Source organism: Schistocerca serialis, chromosome 7, assembly GCF_023864345.2.
Source record: "Schistocerca serialis cubense isolate TAMUIC-IGC-003099 chromosome 7, iqSchSeri2.2, whole genome shotgun sequence".
Lineage (NCBI taxonomy): Eukaryota > Metazoa > Arthropoda > Insecta > Orthoptera > Acrididae > Schistocerca > Schistocerca serialis.
The window spans coordinates 628,249,427-628,268,699 of record NC_064644.1 but is presented as its reverse complement, the minus strand read 5'-3'; the positions used below and the strand labels follow the sequence as shown (position 1 = coordinate 628,268,699).

At 38.6% G+C, this 19,273-nt stretch overlaps 1 protein-coding gene across 4 annotated transcripts in view; it reads right to left on the bottom strand.

The window, feature by feature from the left end:
* LOC126412549 (molybdenum cofactor biosynthesis protein 1-like) overlaps nt 1–19,273 on the bottom strand; it is a 289,749-nt gene that overhangs the window by 127,843 nt on the left and 142,633 nt on the right. The window contains exon 2 of one of the 4 annotated variants that reach the window (XM_050082198.1): nt 12,846–13,101. The exons of the other annotated variants lie outside the window; for them this stretch is intronic. Coding sequence (XP_049938155.1) covers nt 12,846–13,034 — 189 coding nt within the window. The 5' untranslated portion in view covers nt 13,035–13,101. The remainder of the gene's footprint in view (nt 1–12,845; nt 13,102–19,273) is intronic. 4 annotated transcript variants of the gene reach the window in all.

Below are 19,273 nucleotides of genomic sequence, written 5' to 3'. Positions count from 1 at the left end.
TACAAACTTTGCTGTAGCATTCTCAAGAAGGTTATAAATAAATCTAAAAGTATGTGCATAAAATCAGAAATTGAAAGCTCAGAAAATAAAATTAAAACTATAAGGAATGTAATAAAGAGGGAAACTGGCAGGAAAACAGGGAACATGTCTCAGGTAGAGATTAAAACAGGGGACAGTATCATAAAGAAACCTGAGTTGGTTGCAGAAATATTTAATAACCACTTTTTGAGAGCAGCAGAGAAGACAGGCTGTAATGGTTCTATGGAAGAATCATTGTCCCTCCTACAGAAAGCTATTAGCAACAGAATCCCACAGTTATCCTTATCTCCAGTTACTGTAAGCGAAGTCATAAGAGTAATTAGATCATTAAAAAACAAAAATTCTGCTGGTGTGGACAATATTTCTAATAAAATACTGAAACACTGTTATAAATTTGTTAGTCCCGTCTTATGCAACATATACAATGCATCCCTACAAGATGGGATTGTCCCTGACAGACTTAAGTTGGCTGTAGTGATTCCTCTCTTTAAAAAAGGGGATAAAAGCATTGTTACAAACTATCGCCCAATATCCCTATTAACTACCTTCTCGAAAATTCTAGAAAAACTCATGCACAGGAGGATTGTAGACCATCTCAACTTCCATAGTATCTTAAGCAAAAATCAGTTTGGTTTTCGTGCCGGTCTTTGTACTGAACATGCAATATTCCCTTTCAGCGACCAAATTTTGGAAGCCATTAACAAAAAAATATCTCCAGTGGGTATTTTTTGTGATCTTACGAAAGCCTTTGACTGTGTAAACCTCCAAATTCTTTGGAAAAAGGCAGAATACTATGGTTTAGGTGGTACTGTTGGCTTGTGGCTACAATCATATCTACAGGATCGGAAGCAGACTGTAATGCTAAATGGCTCTTCTGGAGAACCTGCCTCGTCTGAATGGGGCACGATAACGTGTGGTGTGCCTCAAGGCTCCATTTTGGGCCCACTGCTTTTCCTCATCTTTATTAATGATCTTCCTCTTTGTTCTGAGACAAACAGCAAATTTACCCTGTTTGCCGATGATACCACAATTCTAATTGACGATTTGATTGATCATGATCTTGAAAAAACTACAAATACTGTTTTTAATGACAGCTTAAATTGGTTCTCCTCAAATGGTCTCTCACTCAATGCAGATAAAACTCATTATATGAGGTTCCATACATCACAAAGTAATCCCGATGAAATTGACATAAAATGTAGAGATCAACCAATACAGAAAGTTGAAGACACAAAATTCCTGGGTGCTTACATAGACAGTAAATTTAATTGGTCAGTTCACATTCTTCATCTATGTAAAAAACTTAGCTCGGCAACATTTTCACTACGGGTAATTTCTTCAGTGGCTGAAGTTGACGCTATTAAGGTTGCCTACTTTGGCTACTTCCACTCATTGATGTCATATGCTATCATATTCTGGGGGAACCAACCACTTGCAAAAAAAGTTTTCACCATCCAAAAAAAAGCAATCAGAATAACGTGTGGGGTCCATCAAAGACACTCTTGCAGGCACTTGTTTCGGAAGATAGGTATCCTAACAACTGCCTCACAGTATATTTTTTCCTTGCTGACCTTTGTGTGCAAAAATTATTCCATCTACCAAGACAACAGTAAATTCCATGGTTATAAAACCAGAAACAAAAACAATCTACATTTAGAAATGAAACATCTCACTCTGGTACAAAAAGGAGTTTACTACTCCAGCATTAAGCTGTTCAATGCTCTACCACTACATATCAAATGTGTTCATACAGAACTGCCAAAATTTAAACGAGTTCTCAAAGATTACCTGACAGAGAAATCTTATTATACTGTGGATGAATACCTGAAAGAAAATGTATACCATCACTAAACTTATTGTGTCTAGAAGTAGTTCAATTGATTTTATTGTGCATTTGGGCATTAGCACACTTTTTGTAACAACAGATTGGCTGTACATGTATTTACTCTTGTAGGCCTAATATCTGATTTAACTTTGTGCTCTTATCTTTAACCTTTATTTGAAACTCCTTTTTCTGTCAAATGGTTGTTATGTTATCTAGCTGACATTGTATCTGTTACTGTATTTATAGTATGTCTTACTTAAACTATGTACAATTTGCCATTGAATTGCCCTTGTATAGTTTAAATTGAAACCTGTACAATTTGACACGTTCCATATCCTTGTGATTGACTCACTAACTGAATCTATGGAACAAGAAATAAATAAATAAATAATTACTGAAGTGTGATCCAAGTCGCACAAATATGGCTTTAATAATAACCTCTGAACAATATGCCTCTAAGGACTCAACAAGACACAGAACACTGATGTGCACATTACAAACTAGAATCACACAGAGAGTCAGTCAGCACTGTTCCACACTAATATATGTGCGAGTCACCAGCAGATGGCATGGCAGGGACCGCGCCGCACGCTTGGCTCCCAGAGACAGAATCCAGCAGCCAGCATGCAATGATCAGTCGGTGACCAATTTAAAGACGCATGTACGGCAACACCACTCTCGGTGCACTCACACTGACACGTACTAGTAGCACGATACAGCAGTGATGAGTAGTAGTACACCTCCTGTCTTGTGCGCCTTTTATCTGGTTCTACAATTTACTTTCCTAGACCCACACAAATGCCTGATCCTCCTAATTCAATTTGCTCTGCAGACTATTTAAAATTTTTAAAGAAAAAGGCTCCACAATTGCACTTTGTGTGCCAGTTACTTTCCAATACATTGGCACCAGCTGATCTTATTTAAGAATATTCAACTTTCGTAGCCATACTTACAGCACATCCTTTGCTTCCTGGCCTAAATCCAAGTTAACTCCCAGCCCCCCCCCCCCCCACCACCACACACACACACACACACACACACACGCCCCTCTCTCCCCCCCTCGCTAATCAGCTAGTTGTGTGCTGTTATCTCACGTCACACCCTAGTTTATGAGTGCCCAGCTGTCTGGCGCCTGACCCCTCTACCTGCACCCCTAGCTAGCCCACAGATGGCTCCCCACTCTCCCACGAGCCACTAAATGCTTCCCTCCAAACCCCTCCCATCTCTCTCCATCTCTCACATTGCCTCAACCCACCCCATCCTACCCCACTCTAAAGCCCCACCTCACTCCAGAACACTCACCGTGGGCCAGTAAAGAGCTGGCAGTTGAGCGACCACAGCATAAGGAGACATGCATGCGCATGTGAGAGTGTGTGTGTGTGTGTGTGTGTGTGTGTGTGTGTGTGTGTGTGTGTGAGTGTGTGTGTGTGTGTGCGCGCGCATGTTTTCCCTACAGCTAGAAAAAGAAAGTGCATTCTGGAAGCTCGCCAAGTAACATACCTTTTAGTTTGGAAGGTAGAAGACGAGGTACTGGTGGAAGTAACACTGTGAGGACGGGTCGTGAGTCGTGCATGGATAGCTCAGAGGGTAGAGCACTTGCCCACGAAAGGCAAAGGTCCCAAGTTTGACTCTTGGACCGGCACACAGTTTTAATCTGCCAGGAAGTTTCATATCAGTGCACACTCCACTGCACGGTGAAAATCTCATTCTACATACCTTTTGTTCGTGTGCCTATCGATGAGACAGTGCTTCTGCCTTTTGGTGAGCCATCTCCTTTATTCCTAAATAATTCATAATTTTCAACAGAAACTTTCCGTATGTTATTATTGCATCCTACATTACAATATGCAATTTCCACAATATGTGGTCATCTGTGAATATAATGGGGGTAACAACTGTAGGAGACCAAAAACTGACTGCAGTAAGCAAGTTCAAGTTATTGTACGCTGCAGTAGTTACGCAGAGGTGAAGAGGGTCACAGAGGATAAGCTAGCATGGGCAACTCCATGAAACCAATCATCAGATGGAAGATCACAACACTAAAAACATTTGATTCAGCATACACCAGACTCTAAACAGCGTACACAACTTGTATGCTCAGAAACACAGAAAATCATATTGGTTCCATCAGCAGGAAACTTCAGCCCGTAATTGTTATGGAACACTGTGGCGATGTTGTTCATTAATAAAACCCAAAACTGGGGAGTAATAAGAGAGTATTGTTGTAACTTCTTATCAAGCTGGTTACCAAAATAAATATTAAGAAGACTGGTAAAGTGTTATTTTAAAGGGGTCACTCCAAAGCGCCACGAAAGTATTTGAGCAATGTATAAAATTAGAGAATCAGTGCACAATATTGAAAGCCTATCTACATTATCTATATCTGCATGACTAGTCTGTAATTCACAATTAAATGCTGGCAGAGGGTTCAGAGAACCACCCTCAACCTATTTATCTACCATTCCACTCCCCTACAGCATTTGACGAAAACCAAACACTTCAATATTTCCGTACAAGCTCTGATTTCTCTTATTTTATTACAATGATCATTTCTCCCTATGTAAGAGGGCTCTAACAAAATATTTTCACATTCGGAGGAGAAAATTGATGATTGAAATTTTAAGAACCTGCTCCAGCAAAATGCTTTTGCTTTAATGACTGCCACCCCAATTCACATGCGATATCTGTGGCATGCACTTTCCTGTTTCCCAATAATACAAAATGAGCTGCCCTTCTTTGAACTTTTAAATGATGTCCTTTGTCAGTCATATCTGGTAAGGATCTCACACCATGCAGAATACTCCAAAAGAGGACAGACAAGTATAGTTGTAGATAGTCTCTTTAGTAATCCTAATCTTCTAAATGTTTTACTATTAAATCACAGTCTTTTGTTTGCTTTCCCACCGCATTATCTATGTGAGCATTCCAATTTAAGTTATTTGTAAATGTAATTACTAAGTATTCAGTAGACTTCACAGCCTTTAGATCTGCGTGAATTATCATGTGACCAAAATTTAGTAGATGCCTTTTACTACTCATGAGGATGACATAACAATTTTTATTATTTAAGGTCAGTTACCACTTTTTGCATCATAAGGATAGGTAGCCTAAATCATTTTGCAGTTCGTTTTGATAATCTGATCACTTTACAAGACAGTAAATGATTTGCAAGACTGTAAATGATAGCATCATCTAATAGGACTGCTCAGATTCTCTCTTAAATTGTTAATGTAGATCGGCAACAGCAGGTGGTCTATAACACTTCCTTGAGGAATGTCAGATATCACTTCTATTTTACTTGACGATTTTCCATCAATTACTATGAACTGTGACCTTTCTGACAGGAAACCACACATCCAGTTGCACAACTGAGACAATACACCACAGGCACACAATATGATTAGAAAATGCTTGTGAGGAACTGTTTCAAAAAGTCTTCTGGAAATCTACAAATATGGAATCAATTTGAGATCCCCAGTTGAAAGCACTTATTACTTTGTGTGACTAAAGAGCTAGCTGTGTTTTAAAAGGTCGATATTTCTGAATCTATCTTGGCTATTTATCAATGAATCATTATCTTTGAGATAATTCATAATATTCAAACACAATATATGTTCCAAAATCCTAATGCAAATCAACATTAGTGATATGAGTCTGTTATTTAGTAGATTACTCCTCTTTTCTTTCTTGAGCATTGGTGTGACCTGAGCAACTTTTCAGTCTCTAGGTATGGATCTTTATCAAATAAGTGGCTATATGTTGTTGTTGTGGTCTTCAGTCCTGAGACTGGTTTGATGCAGCTCTCCATGCTACTCTATCCTGTGCAAGCTTCTTCATCTCTCAGTACCTACTGCAACCTACATCCTTCTGAATCTGCTTAGTGTATTCATCTCTTGGTCTCCCCCTACGATTTTTACCCTCCACGCTGCCCTCCAATACTAAATTGGTGATCCCTTGATGCCTCAGAACATGTCCTACCAACCGATCCCTTCTTCTGGTCAAGTTGTGCCACAAACTTCTTTTCTCCCCAATCCTATTCAATACTTCCTCATTAGTTATGTGATCTACCCATCTAATCTTCAGCATTCTTCTGTAGCACCACATTTCGAAAGATTCTATTCTTTTCTTGTCCAAACTATTTACCGTCCATGTTTCACTTCCATACATGGCTACACTCCATACAAATACTTTCAGAAATGACTTCCTGACACTTACATCTATGCTCGATGTTAGCAAATTTCTCTTCTTCAGAAACGCTTTCCTTGCCATTGCCAGTCTACATTTTATATCCTCTCTACTTCGACCATCATCAGTTATTTTGCTTCCCAAATAGCAAAACTCCTTTACTACTTTCAGTGTCTCATTTTCTAATCTAATTCCCTCAGCATCACCTTACTTCATTCGACTACATTCCATTACCCTCGTTTTGCTTTTGTTGATGTTCATCTTCTATCCTCCCTTCAAGACACTACCCATTCCGTTCATCTGCTCTTGCAAGTCCTTTGCTGTCTCTGACAGAATTACAATGTCATCGGTGAACCTCAACGTTTTTATTACTTCTCCATGGATTTTAATACCTACTCCGAATTTTTCTTTTGTTTCTTTTACTGCTTGCTCAATATACAGATTGAATAACATCGGGGAGAGGCTATAACCCTGTCTTACTCCCTTCCCAGCCACTGCTTCCCTTTCATGTCCCTCGACTCTTATAACTGCCATCTGGTTTCTGTACAAATTGTAAATAGCCTTTCGCTCCCTGTATTTTACCCCTGCCACCTTTAGAATTTGAAAGAGAGTATTCCAGTCTTCATTGTCAAAAGCTTTCTCTAAGTCTACAAATGTTAGAAACGTAGGTTTGCCTTTCCTTAATCTTTCTTCCAAGATAAGTCGTAAGGTCAGTATTGCCTCACGTGTTCCAGTATTTCTACGGAATCCAAACTGATCTTCCCCAAGGTCGGCTTCTACTAGTTTTTCCATTTGTCTGTAAGGAATTTGTGTTAGTATTTTGCAGCTGTGGCTTATTAAACTGATTGTTCGGCAATTTTCACATCTGTCAACACCTGCTTTCTTTGGGATTGGAATTATTATATTCTTCTTGAAGTCTGATGGTATTTCACCAGTTTCATACATCTTGCTCACCAGATGGTGGAGTTTTGTCAGGACTGGCTCTCCCAAGGCCATCAGTAGTTCCAATGGAATGTTGTCTACTCCAGGGGCCTTGTTTCGACTCAGGTCTTTCACTGCTCTGTCAAACTCTTCACGCAGTATTGTATCTCCCATTTCATCTTCATCTACATCCTCTTACATTTCCATAATATTGTCCTCAAGTGTATCGCCCTTGTATAGACCCTCTATATACTCCTTCCACCTTTCTGCTTTCCCTTCTTTGCTTAGAACTGGGTTTCCATCTGAGCTCCTGATGTTCATACAAGTGGTTCTCTTATCTCCAAAGGTCTCTTTAATTTTCCTGTAGGCAGTATCTATCTTGCCCCTAGTGAGATAAGCCTCTACATCCCTACATTTGTCCTCTAGCCCTCCCTGCTTAGCCATTTTGCACTTCCTGTCAATCTCATTTTTGAGACGTTTGTATTCCTTTTTGCCTGCTTCATTTACTGCATTTTTATATTTTCTCCTTTCATCAATTAAATTCAATATTTCTTCTGTTACCCATGGATTTCTACTAGCCCTCGTCTTTTTACCTACTTGATCCTCTGCTGCCTTCACTACTTCATCCATCAAAGCTACCCATTCTTCTTCTACTGCATTTCTTTCCCCCATTCCTGTCAATTGTTCCCTTATGCTCTCCCTGAAACTCTGTACAACCTCTGATTCTTTCAGTTTATCCAGGTCCCATCTCCTTAAATTCCCACCTTTTTGCAGTTTCTTCAGTTTTAATCTACAGGTCATAACCAATAGATTGTGGTCAGAGTCCACACCTGCCCCTGGAAATGTCTTACAATTTAAAACCTGGTTCCTAAATCTCTGTCTTACCATTATATAATCTATCTGATACCTTTTAGAATCTCCAGGGCTATATATGATTTCTAATGGAGCTATTGTATCAGCATTCTCTGAAAGAAACATAACTGCTTTATGACACTGAGGAGAGCTACTACTAAGTTACTCACAGTTGCAGTTGTTCTTGATTTGAATACTGCAATATTTACTTTGTTGTCTTTGGTGAAGAAATTTCAGAAATCCGTGTTTAGTAACCCTGCTTTAGTAGCACTGTCATCAGTAATATTACCACAGCTATTGCGCAGTGAAAGTATTGGTTGTGTCTTGCCATTGGTGTACTACACATGCAACCAGAACCTCTTTGGATTTTCTTCCAGATTTCAAAACGAAGTTTCACTATGGGAACTATTAAACAGATCTTGCACTGAAACACACCCTAAGTTTCGAGCTTCAGTAAAACATCGCTAATCTTGGAGATTTTGCATTCTTTTAAATTTTGACATGCTTTTTTTCATTGCTTCTGCAGCTGAGTTTTGACATATTTTGTGCACCACCCTTTTAATTTATTTGGTATCCTTTCAATTTATTTGGTATATATCTCTTAATTGATGTCGATACTATTTCTCTGAATTTAAACCCTGTCTGGTCTACACTTACAAAGACAGACTTGAAGGAGTAGAGACTAAGTAGAGACCGTCTCCTTGGAAGGCATCAAGTTAATTTTTATCTGCTTTCTCATTAAATGCCCTATTGTGTAGGGCTGAAAATTAATAGGGATAAGGCAAACAGAATGTGCAAAGTAAGTGGAAATTACTTGTCTCTTCCCCGATTACAGTGCAATAGAAGATACTACAAGATGTTGACAGATTGCCATATCTCGGTAGCTTTATATGTAATAATGAGGTCACAGATGCAGAAATCACCAGCAGAACTGGAAAATCAGTCCATATGGCAATTAGGTCTGTAATATGCCAACAAAGCTTTGACTGTACTCCTTTATTGTTTATATGTGTGAGACTTGGAAAATGTCAGTAAAATCAGCACACAGTCTCCATATTTTTCACCAACAATGCTAGAGATGAATTCCGAAGATGTTAACCCAACCAAGTTACAAACGATGAAGTGCTGAGAATACGAGGTCTACACAGCCTGCACAAAATTATTGTTGAAAGAAGACTGAGGATTGCAGGTTATGTTCTTCGCATGTAAGGTGGAAGAATCCCAAAATCAACACTGTTGTTGAAATCAATGGACAGATACAGATGTACAGGAAGACCTTTTAACACCTGGAACTTTTGCAATGAATCTTCAATGCATGGACACAAACTTGGAGGAAGGTGAGAACTTGGCAGCTGATCGAGTGAACTAGTGGAAACCAGTTCCTTGTATGGTACACAGCAAATCTGAGTAAGTTAATAAGTAAGTAAGTAAAGTAAGTACAACTGGCGATTTTGCAAAACTGTTGGATGATCAATATTATTGTCTAGATTTGACACTGTTGGACTTCTACTTTTTCCTTGATGTGTATTCTTCAAATTGTGAGTTTTATGAGAAAGCTGATAGATACTTACCAATCAACCTTCCCTGACACGAACTGACATTGTCTCTTTATAAATTCTACTGTGCTAACAATTATCTACTGAGAATCCTCGACTAGGTCTCCGCAGCTCAAATCAGCCAGTTTCTTTTAAATTTCTGTCTTTGGCTATAATTGTCTTCCAAGTATGGTGACACAACATCCTGTCATGAAACTTTTGCCTTTACACTTGTTTACTTTTCTGGACACTGCCTTTTTCTGCACTGTGCACTAAATACACTATGTGAGTAATTTAGTACCTATTCCTGGACAGCCGGAGTGGCCGTGCGGTTCTAGGCGCAACAGTCTGGAACCAAGTGACCGCTACGTTCGCAGGTTCGAATCCTGCCTCAGGCATGGATGTGTGTGATGTCCTTAGGTTAGTTAGGTTTAATTTGTTCTAAGTTCTAGGCGACTGATGACCTCAGAAGTTAAGTCGCATAGTGCTCAGAGCCATTTGAACCTATTCCTGACGTGCTGTTGTTTGGAACAACTGACATGATCCAAAATATTACTTTCTTTTATTATAGCTTCACTTTTATTTTGTCTAATGATTACTAATTTCAGTATCAAATTCCATCATCAAGCCACTATATGATCAGAAAGCATAGTGTATCGTTAAAATATTGTTTAATAAACAGATTACCATTATATCATCATTCCTTAAAGTAATGTCCAAAGTGGAAGGACAGATGATTAATTTTGAGTATATACAAAAGTCAGAGTACTGAACCGGATATGAAAGAAGGAAAATCAGAAGGGCAGTGAGAGACGGGCGCCTTCTATCACCTTACTTCCTTAATATGTTCATCAAGGAAGTAATAACAACAACAAAGAAAAGATGACAAGAATCAAAAGGTAATTTCTGGAATACGCCAAGGAAATGTGATAGGACCATTACATTTACAATGTATATAAATGATCCAGTAGAAAGTGTCAGAGGCTCCTTAATATTGTTCACAGGTACTACACTTGTCCATCAGAAAGTAGCAACAACAGAAGACAGTATCAATTTGCACAATGACCTGCAGAGGATTGGTGAATGATGCAGGCTCTGGCAGTTGACCCTGCACATAAATAAATGTAACATATCACACACACACACACACACACACACACACACACACACACACACACAGGAAAAGAAATCCAATACTGTACAACTACACTATTAATGACAAATTGCTGGAAACAGAATCTACCATAAAATATCTAGAAGTAACTATCCAGAGCAACCTTAAAGTGGAATGACCACATAAAACAGCAATAGAAAAGCAGATGCCAGACTAAGATTCACAGGAAGAATCTTAAGTGAATGTAAATTACCCCTGTGTCCTTACCCAGTAGGACTGACAGAAGAGAGAAAGAAGATCCAACGAAGTGCGGAGTGTTTTGTCACAGGATCATTTAGTCGCTGTGAGATCATTACAGAGATGCTCAGCAACTCCAGTGGTAGATGCCATAAGAGAGCAGTCGTGCATCACAGAAAGATTTACTACCCAAATTTCGAGAGAGTAGTTTCCGAGAAGAGTCTGACAACATAATAGTTTCTCTCATATACAATTCACGAAATGATCACGAGAAGAAAATTTGAGAAGTTAGAGATAATACAGAAGCGTACTAACAGTCATTCTTCCCAAGCACTGTTCACAAGTGGAACAAGGCAGAGGGGATCAGTTGGTGGCATGAGACGTACCCCCTGCCACACACAGTTAGGTGGTTTTTGGAGCATGATGTCGATATGGAAACTTAATTGCATGCATATACACTGCAGATTGACGACATTGCAATAGTAAATCAGAGTAGGAACTAAATAAAATGTTTCAGGCCTTAAATCAAGAAGTGGTAAAACTAAAGCTAAAAATGAATACAAAGAAGACAAAAGTTATGGCTACAGACAAGAAAGGAGGTGGAGGTAGGACTGACACAAGAACAGGCAATGAGCAACTCAAGAAAGGAACTGAAATTCAATATCTCAGTAGCATTTTGCAAGAAAACAATCAATATTTCAAGGCATTCAAGAAAAGAATAGCACAGGTGAAGAGTTCCTTCCAAAATAAGAAGAAGCTGCAACTGAATAAACATATCAGCTTCCACATTAAGAAAATATTTGTAAAGACCATTGTGTGGAGTGTTCTGACACACAGATGCAAAATCTGTACATTAGAAAAGCCAAAGGAAGCTCGCCTCAAACCTGCTGAAATGTGGTTCTGGAGGAGAAGTACAAGAACTAGCTGCATTGACAGAAAAATTAAAGGAAATAGGAGAGAAGAAAGAACCACTGAAAGTTATAGGCCAGAGCAAAGCAAAATACACTGGACACTTAACTGGAGACGATAATCTTTTAAAAAACATTTCTGAAGGCAAGATCGTAGGTAAGAAAACAAGGGGATGAGTGAGAACATCCTACTTAAACAATATGATCAATGAATGGGATTTTCTTCACACATGGAGATGAAGACAACTGCTGAAGAGAGGAAGCTGTGGCTGCAGAGACAAGGTTTAACCTTTTGGAAGAGTGAGGACAAACTAATACAAAATATGAGTCTGCATGGTAGCTACATATGGAATAAATGACAACTTCTTGTGTGCAGTCATCAAGTCACTTACCCCAGTAGGTGTCTTATCTACTAAAAGTAAAGGTCACTGTTGTGCTTTCAATAGATGTGAACTGCACCCTGAAAATGGTATGTCTAGTTTGCAGTTGTACAGAAGCTTTTTATTTTGCAAAATGGTTCAAATGGCTCTAAGCACTATGGGACTTAACATCTGAGGTCATCAGTCCCCCAGACTTAGAACTACTTGAACCTAACTAACCTAAGGACATCCCTGCCTGAGGCAGGATTCGAACCCGCGACCGTAGCAGCAGCACGGTTCCGGACTGAAGTGCCTAGAACCGCTCGGCCACAGTGGTCAGCTTTTATTTTCCACAGAAATTTTTGATAATAAGATGAACTGATGCTGGCACTTGCTACTGAAACCAGTAATACTTAGACACAACAAAAATGTGACTACAGAATTAAGAATAATTTTTCCAAACAATCGAGTATTTTTTCCAAAACAACACCACAATAGAGGAAACTTATTTTAAACTAAAGACACAAAAGAAAAAAAGAGAAACTGTAAAGATCTTGAGTCTCATAAGACTCTCTTGGGAGGAAAATATAAGATATTTAATTGGTAAACTTGCAAGGCATACTTTTTTATGTTGTATAAACTACGAAACTGTTAGCATCGTCAGCTAAAATTTACTTCTTCTGTCTTAATATACCTTCCTTCACTTACAGCTGCAGTGTGGAGACAGGGTTGAGGGTGGGAGCGGGGATGGGGGCGAGGGTGAGGGCGTACTGCTTTAAAATGGTGATTCTTGTATTGATATTCTTAACAACAGATTTATATCTTTTGCTTATGAAAGTCTGCAAGCGATGACAGCTGCACTAGTAATACCTTCACAGGGTCGTATTCAAGTTGCAAGGCTAGATCTATGCCAGCCATGACACGCTCCCAGCCTTTCCTCCTCATGATCTGGTTGTAGCATTGGGACTGCAGGGTGTCTAAGCTGATGTTCAGACCATCAAGCCCTGCCCTCTGCAAGGCAACCAGCTGTCTTGTCAACATGAGGCCATCGGTTGTCATTAAGACACTTTAGAGATCTTTTATTTTCTTCAAGGCACCCGTGAAACAGCAAATTATTCTAAAGAAACTGAAACAAATAATTTGTAACATTGCTGCTGCATATGAAACAAAACTCCAGTTGATAAATTGAAAATACAAATTCCTTAAAAGTTAACTGTACATTTGCCCTAATACAAAGAGATAAGAAGGGTTAATAAACTGAATTGAAAGTTAAGATAGCAATGGAAAAATAATTAGAGGCATAAGATCACCTACTGCAACAGGGAAATGGGAATCAATATGAACCATCACCCAGCTACTGTCAACTGATTCCATGTCTCCATGCACACTGTATAAACCACTTTGGGTTGTACGACAAAGTACATTGTTGTACCACACATTACGGTTTTTCTCCATTCAATGCTCATGTGGAGTGTGGGAAGAATGATTCTTTAAATGGTTCTGTGCATGCTGTAATTAATCTTGCCTTCATGATCCCTATAGGAGTGATACATATGCGGTTATTGTATAATCCCTAAATACCTCACTTAATACAGGTTCCTGAAATTTCATAAGTTAGGTTTTGTCATATATTTGGCATCTATCTTCACTTGTCTGGCATTTACAATTTTTAGTAGCTTCTTGATGCTCTCCCATGCATCAAATAAATCTATGATCAATCATGCTACACTATTTTGTATACATTCAATGTCTGCCATTAGCCTTATTTGTTACGGGTCATACTTAAGCAATATTCTAGAATGGGCCACACAAGTATTTTGTAAGCAATGTCCTCTATAGACTGATTGCATTTTCCAGTATCTTACCAATGAATTGAAGTCTGCATTCTGCTTTGCCTACAAGTCAGTCTATGTCACCATTTCATTTCATCCAGATATTTGTATGAGTTGACCAATTGAAACTGTGATTATTTGATAATGTAGTCATATAATACTGTCTTTTATTTGTTTTGTGATGTGCTCCAATTTACATATCTTTGGACCAATTTGAAATGTTATGACCTGACTCAAATTTGTGCAGATTTTTTTCGGGTAATAATTCATTATAGACAACTCTATCATCCAGGAAAAGTATGAGGTTCCTTATAATATCGTCTTCCAGAACATTAAGGTACAACATTAATGTAATGGTATAAATTACTATAACTGTATAAATAAGTTTATAAGTGTGTAAAATACATTGAACTATTTGTTACAACAAAATATTGTACCGGTATACTCAGCAAGATGTTAAATCAGCAAATAGCTACATTTTATGTTCAACATTTTGTGTACAGCATATATACTGGAAAGGATTTATACCCAAATTAAATAAATCTGAAGAAATGGTAGTGTGTGTCTGGAAAAAAAATCCATAAAAACTCATACAGTCCAATTTGCTATTATGTCACTGTTACTGAAATATAATACAAAGTAACTGAATTCGATGAACATTCTCAGAGTGCAATATGCCTCAGAGTGAAATGCACAGTAATGTCAACATTATTTTTCAAGGCTATGTTTGTGAAAATGGATGACAGCAAACCACACATTTTGTTCTCAATCTGCAGAAGCATTATGCACTGTGAAACACTGTACTGCTGTTATACATAAAAGCTGTCTCATTGCCAACGTCTTTCCCCTGCTGGCTGTTCTACACTTCTCATCACTGATTCAACACGTTGTAAGATATTTTGTGCTGTATGACACCACAGTCCAATCTGGTTAGGATAGCATAAAAATAATATATGAATTTCAGTATTGAAACTGGAACAGCAGAACAGCTCTCATCACACTGGATTTCAAATCGAGGTTGGATTACAGCCATGGGTACATCATTTCATGCTACTCAACTGTATGTCATATGTCAGAGTTCTTCAACTGTAGTGGCTGGCGACTGGTGGCTGGCGACTGGTGGCATACCCATCTCTTGGCATCCTGTGAACAGACGTTCTCCACAGGCGACAGATTTGAAGAAAATGCTGGATGGAACACTCTCTGTATCGAGGTAGCTCAGTACAGCTCAGGTGATGTGTAGTCTTGCATTATCTTGTTAAAAGATAACATCACGGAGCCCTTGAAAATAGGGCACAGCGATAGGCCTTAACAAAACAAAAATGCAATGGCTGCTGTCCAAATTACTGGCTATGTGAACCAGAGGTTGTGACATGTATGCAGTTGCACCCCATACCATCACATCACAAGCTGGACCCGCATGAGAATGACAGGTACAATCCGGCCAGGTCTGTTGGCATCACATGAGCGAACACTTGTCTGCCCTCTCAGGTGCTAGTTGGGTGGCACTACTGAGGCCCTGCAAGGCATTTAACATGGCCCTCCTGAACCTTCCAATTCTATGTTCGCACAAAATGAGATTCTGAGCAATGCAAGCAGCAATATAGTGAAACAATAAACCAGAGTCTCACCAGACCATGAGCCTGCCACTGCCAAATCTGGAATGCTGATAAACATTTCTCCTTCTTCCATTATGCTTAACACGGTCTTCGTGTAAACAACCAACACTGAAATAGAATTTCTGAATGAGAAACCTGCTCCATAAGCTTTTCTTGCATACAGAATATGCATGGGAGTGCTGAAAAGTAATGCCTCTGAATTTTTTATTCTGTTCTCAATATTGGTCGAGGTATGACATGTCACGCATATTACTTGGTCAACTTTCCCACTTCACTGACTCATGGCACACCCCCCTCCCGCAAACAGATGGAGTCGCAATAGGCAGCCCACTCTGACCAGAGATTGTGAATATGTTTACGGTGCACTTCGAGGAAGAGGCCCTGATGTCATCCAAATGGAAATCCATCTTCTTCTTCTTCTTCTTCTTCTTCTTCTTCTTCTTCTGTTATGTGGATAACACACTTGTCATCTGGCCTCATGGAAGAGACAACCTTCTTGACTTCTTTGTACATCTGAACTCCACACGCCACTAAATCAAATTCACTATGGAGACCAAAGAAGAAGGAAGACTACCATTCCTGGACATCATAGTCAGGAGAATAACGGACAGCACCCTGTGCCACAGCGTGTATCTGACTCTATAAAACACATAAACTCAGTCCTCCCTATGGCACTGTGAATAATTTCAATAACAAAAAGTGAGATGAATGTTGCAGCGGATATTTAATTTCCACTGTGGCTTTGCATTCAAGATCAGTCTTACCTGAGAGTGCAACATTACATCTTTGGTTAATTTAATTATATGTTCATTAGATTTTGGTTATAAGGCACGTTTTGCTGCCTAATGTTTCATGTCAAAATGCTGGAAACAATCCATGGAGGAAGAGGAGTATGTAAGACATTGGTGGACCAGGTTGGAAGAATCTGTGAATTTCAATTCTCTGTAGAAGAGCTCAATCATTTGAAAATAACTTTCAGACCTTGTGGCTATTCTAACAGATATACGTAAGGCACTACATTCTAAAATATTTGCATCTGTCACTGAAAAACAAGCAACTAGAGGAAAAGTTCTCTTGCCATTTGTAAAAACAGTCGCAGATCACGACCTCCGAGTGCTATGAAGAGAAGGTATTGACGCAGTGCTTAAACCAAACTGAAGACCACAACAGCAGCCATACTCAAGTAAATTGCTATGCAGTAGTTTCGGTGAATTTGACAATGATGTGTCTGCTTTCATGGTGGCCCATTCATATTGTGGGTTAGGGAATGCCAGTGACAGGGCTGGAATTGTAGGTGACAGATGGATTTTTGGCAAAGCCTTGTATCAATACCTCCTTAATTATTGAGCTGAAAAACTGTACAGAACATTCATACAGTAAAATCACACAAAAAAATTTCCTATTTCTGCAGGTATTGTGCCTTCTGGTTCTTTTTCATTACAAAAACATATTGATTCATGTTTATAAAGTCACAACTATGTCACTGTGATTTGTGTAACACACATTATAGAACATGTTCCAGGAATGTCATGAAACAGACAGCTTTAAATACTTACTCTAACTCATCTTTCAAGACTCGCATGCGAACAACAACACCATCTATCCAATCTGTTTTTATTTCACTTTCATGTAAAGATTTCTCCACAAAGGATATCATCTGCCATGTAGGCAGTGCAAGAGGAAATTCCACACTAACATTTGGGTAATCAAGTGGATTCTGTGTCTTGTCAGAACCAAGTACAATAAACCCAATTTCATCTTTACCACTGGTAAATATCTGGAAACATATTAAATGGTAAAAATAAGTTTTGTTTATAACAAGTTGTATACCAATAAAAACATCACACACAGATACTCTTTATAAAATTATTTAATTGGATAGATAAAAAATCTACTCACCAAGCAGTGGCAGAACACACACATAAAAGACTGTTGTGATAGGCATGCGTTTGGAGCCAGTGACTCCTTCTTCAGGCTGAAGGGTTGCAGGGGAAGCAAGAAGGGTGAAGGAAAAGGACTGGAGAGGTCTAAGAAAAGGGGTAGATTTTGAGAAAGTTACCCAGAACCGTGGGTCATGGGTGACTTACCGTACAGGATGAGAAGGAAAGACTAATTGTTGGGGACTGCATCGGGCAAGATTCGGAAACCTGAGAGCTTAAAGGTGGAAGACAGGGTAATATGCAAGACAGAGATTACTACTAAAACTGTATATGAGTTGATAAGAGTGAGAAGCTAAGTGTATTGTATGCAACAGTTGTGGGAGGGGGCAGTGAAAATAGACGGGAAAGACAATGAAAGATGTAGAAAGCTAAAACGGAGTGAAGCAAAGAGTAATTACAGTGAAGAAAAGCTGAGACAGGAGAGATTAACATAAATTAAGGCGAGGTGGGTGGTGAGAACCAAGGACACGTTGTAGTGCTAGTTCCCACCTGCGGAGTTCTGAGAAACTGGTGTCTGGCGGAAGAATCCAGGTGGCATGTGTGGTGAAACAAGTGCCGACGTCACATATGCCATGTTGTAGAGCATGCTCTGCAACAGGATATTGTGAGTTTCCAGCATATACACTATGCCTATGCCCACTTATCCTAACTGATAATTTGGTGGTAGTCATGCAGATGTAGAAAGCTGAACAGTGTTTACATAATAGCTGGTACATGACATGTGTCGTTTCTATTTTTCCCCTGATCCACAGTTCTGGGTGACTTTTCCAAAATCTACACCTTTTCCTGGAACTCTCCAGGCCTTTTCCTTTACCCTTCTTCCTTCCCATTCATTGCTTCTGTCTGGAGGAGCCACTGGCTCCGAAAGCTTGCCAATCACAAATAATTTATTGTTTTTGTTGTTATAGTTACTCTTTATAACCTACTTAAAATACATCACGTACCCTCCTCTCCACAATTCTTCGAACACATAGTTTTGCCTTTTGTAAAAAATCACTGCGTTTCTGTATAACATACTTGGAGTCAAAGTGTCCAACATCTATTACAATTATAAACAGAAGAAAGAAAGTCATTGTATTTATTGGCAGTATTACGCAATCAAATATTTTGAAAGTGTTCCAGTGGTATAAATTTACAAAATCTTACAAATAAATATATACGTTTATTCTTTAAATCAATTCTTAGCAATAACATAATAATATAAATTGTAGAATCTATATAGCCAATTTTAATGTAATGACTGCAATACAAATACAATATAACAGCGGTAAGTTATAACAAATGAGAGAGAGAGAGAGAGAGAGAGAGAGAGAGAGGCATTTAGACAATGTTTCATTACAATGTGAAACTTATTAGAATTAAAATGAAGCCATAGTGAATTATTACATTCCAAAAATAATAATTATTGTGTTCTTTCACCCCAAAATAATACATTCATCAGGTAATACATACTTTTAATTTCAGAAATTTTTACAACAGCTCTGGACTTCTCTGCCTCGATGAATTTACTACATGTGTCAATGAATGAGGGTTGATAACACTGCTTTAGTCATTCAATTGTTCGTCATGTGATATTCGGAATGTTCTTAATAACTTCTTACGTAAAGTTCTATCATCAAAAAGATAATCTACGTAAGTTTTAAAAGTCGCGAATCTTTAAACAACAACTTGAAAATGGGTATACCAGTATTTTGTATACATTCTAGCATTGCTAGATTTACTTTTAAATTTTAAAGTATATGAGCAGATTGAGCGACTTTCCATCCAGAAAATTTGCTGTTGGCAAGACCTCACTACAAAGAAAAATGGTCTTTCCGGAGTCAAATGCTAAAAAATTCATAAATACCAGCATTGTAAGTGATACAAACAGGTATTAAGCACCGGGCATAAATATCGTTCTGCTTGTC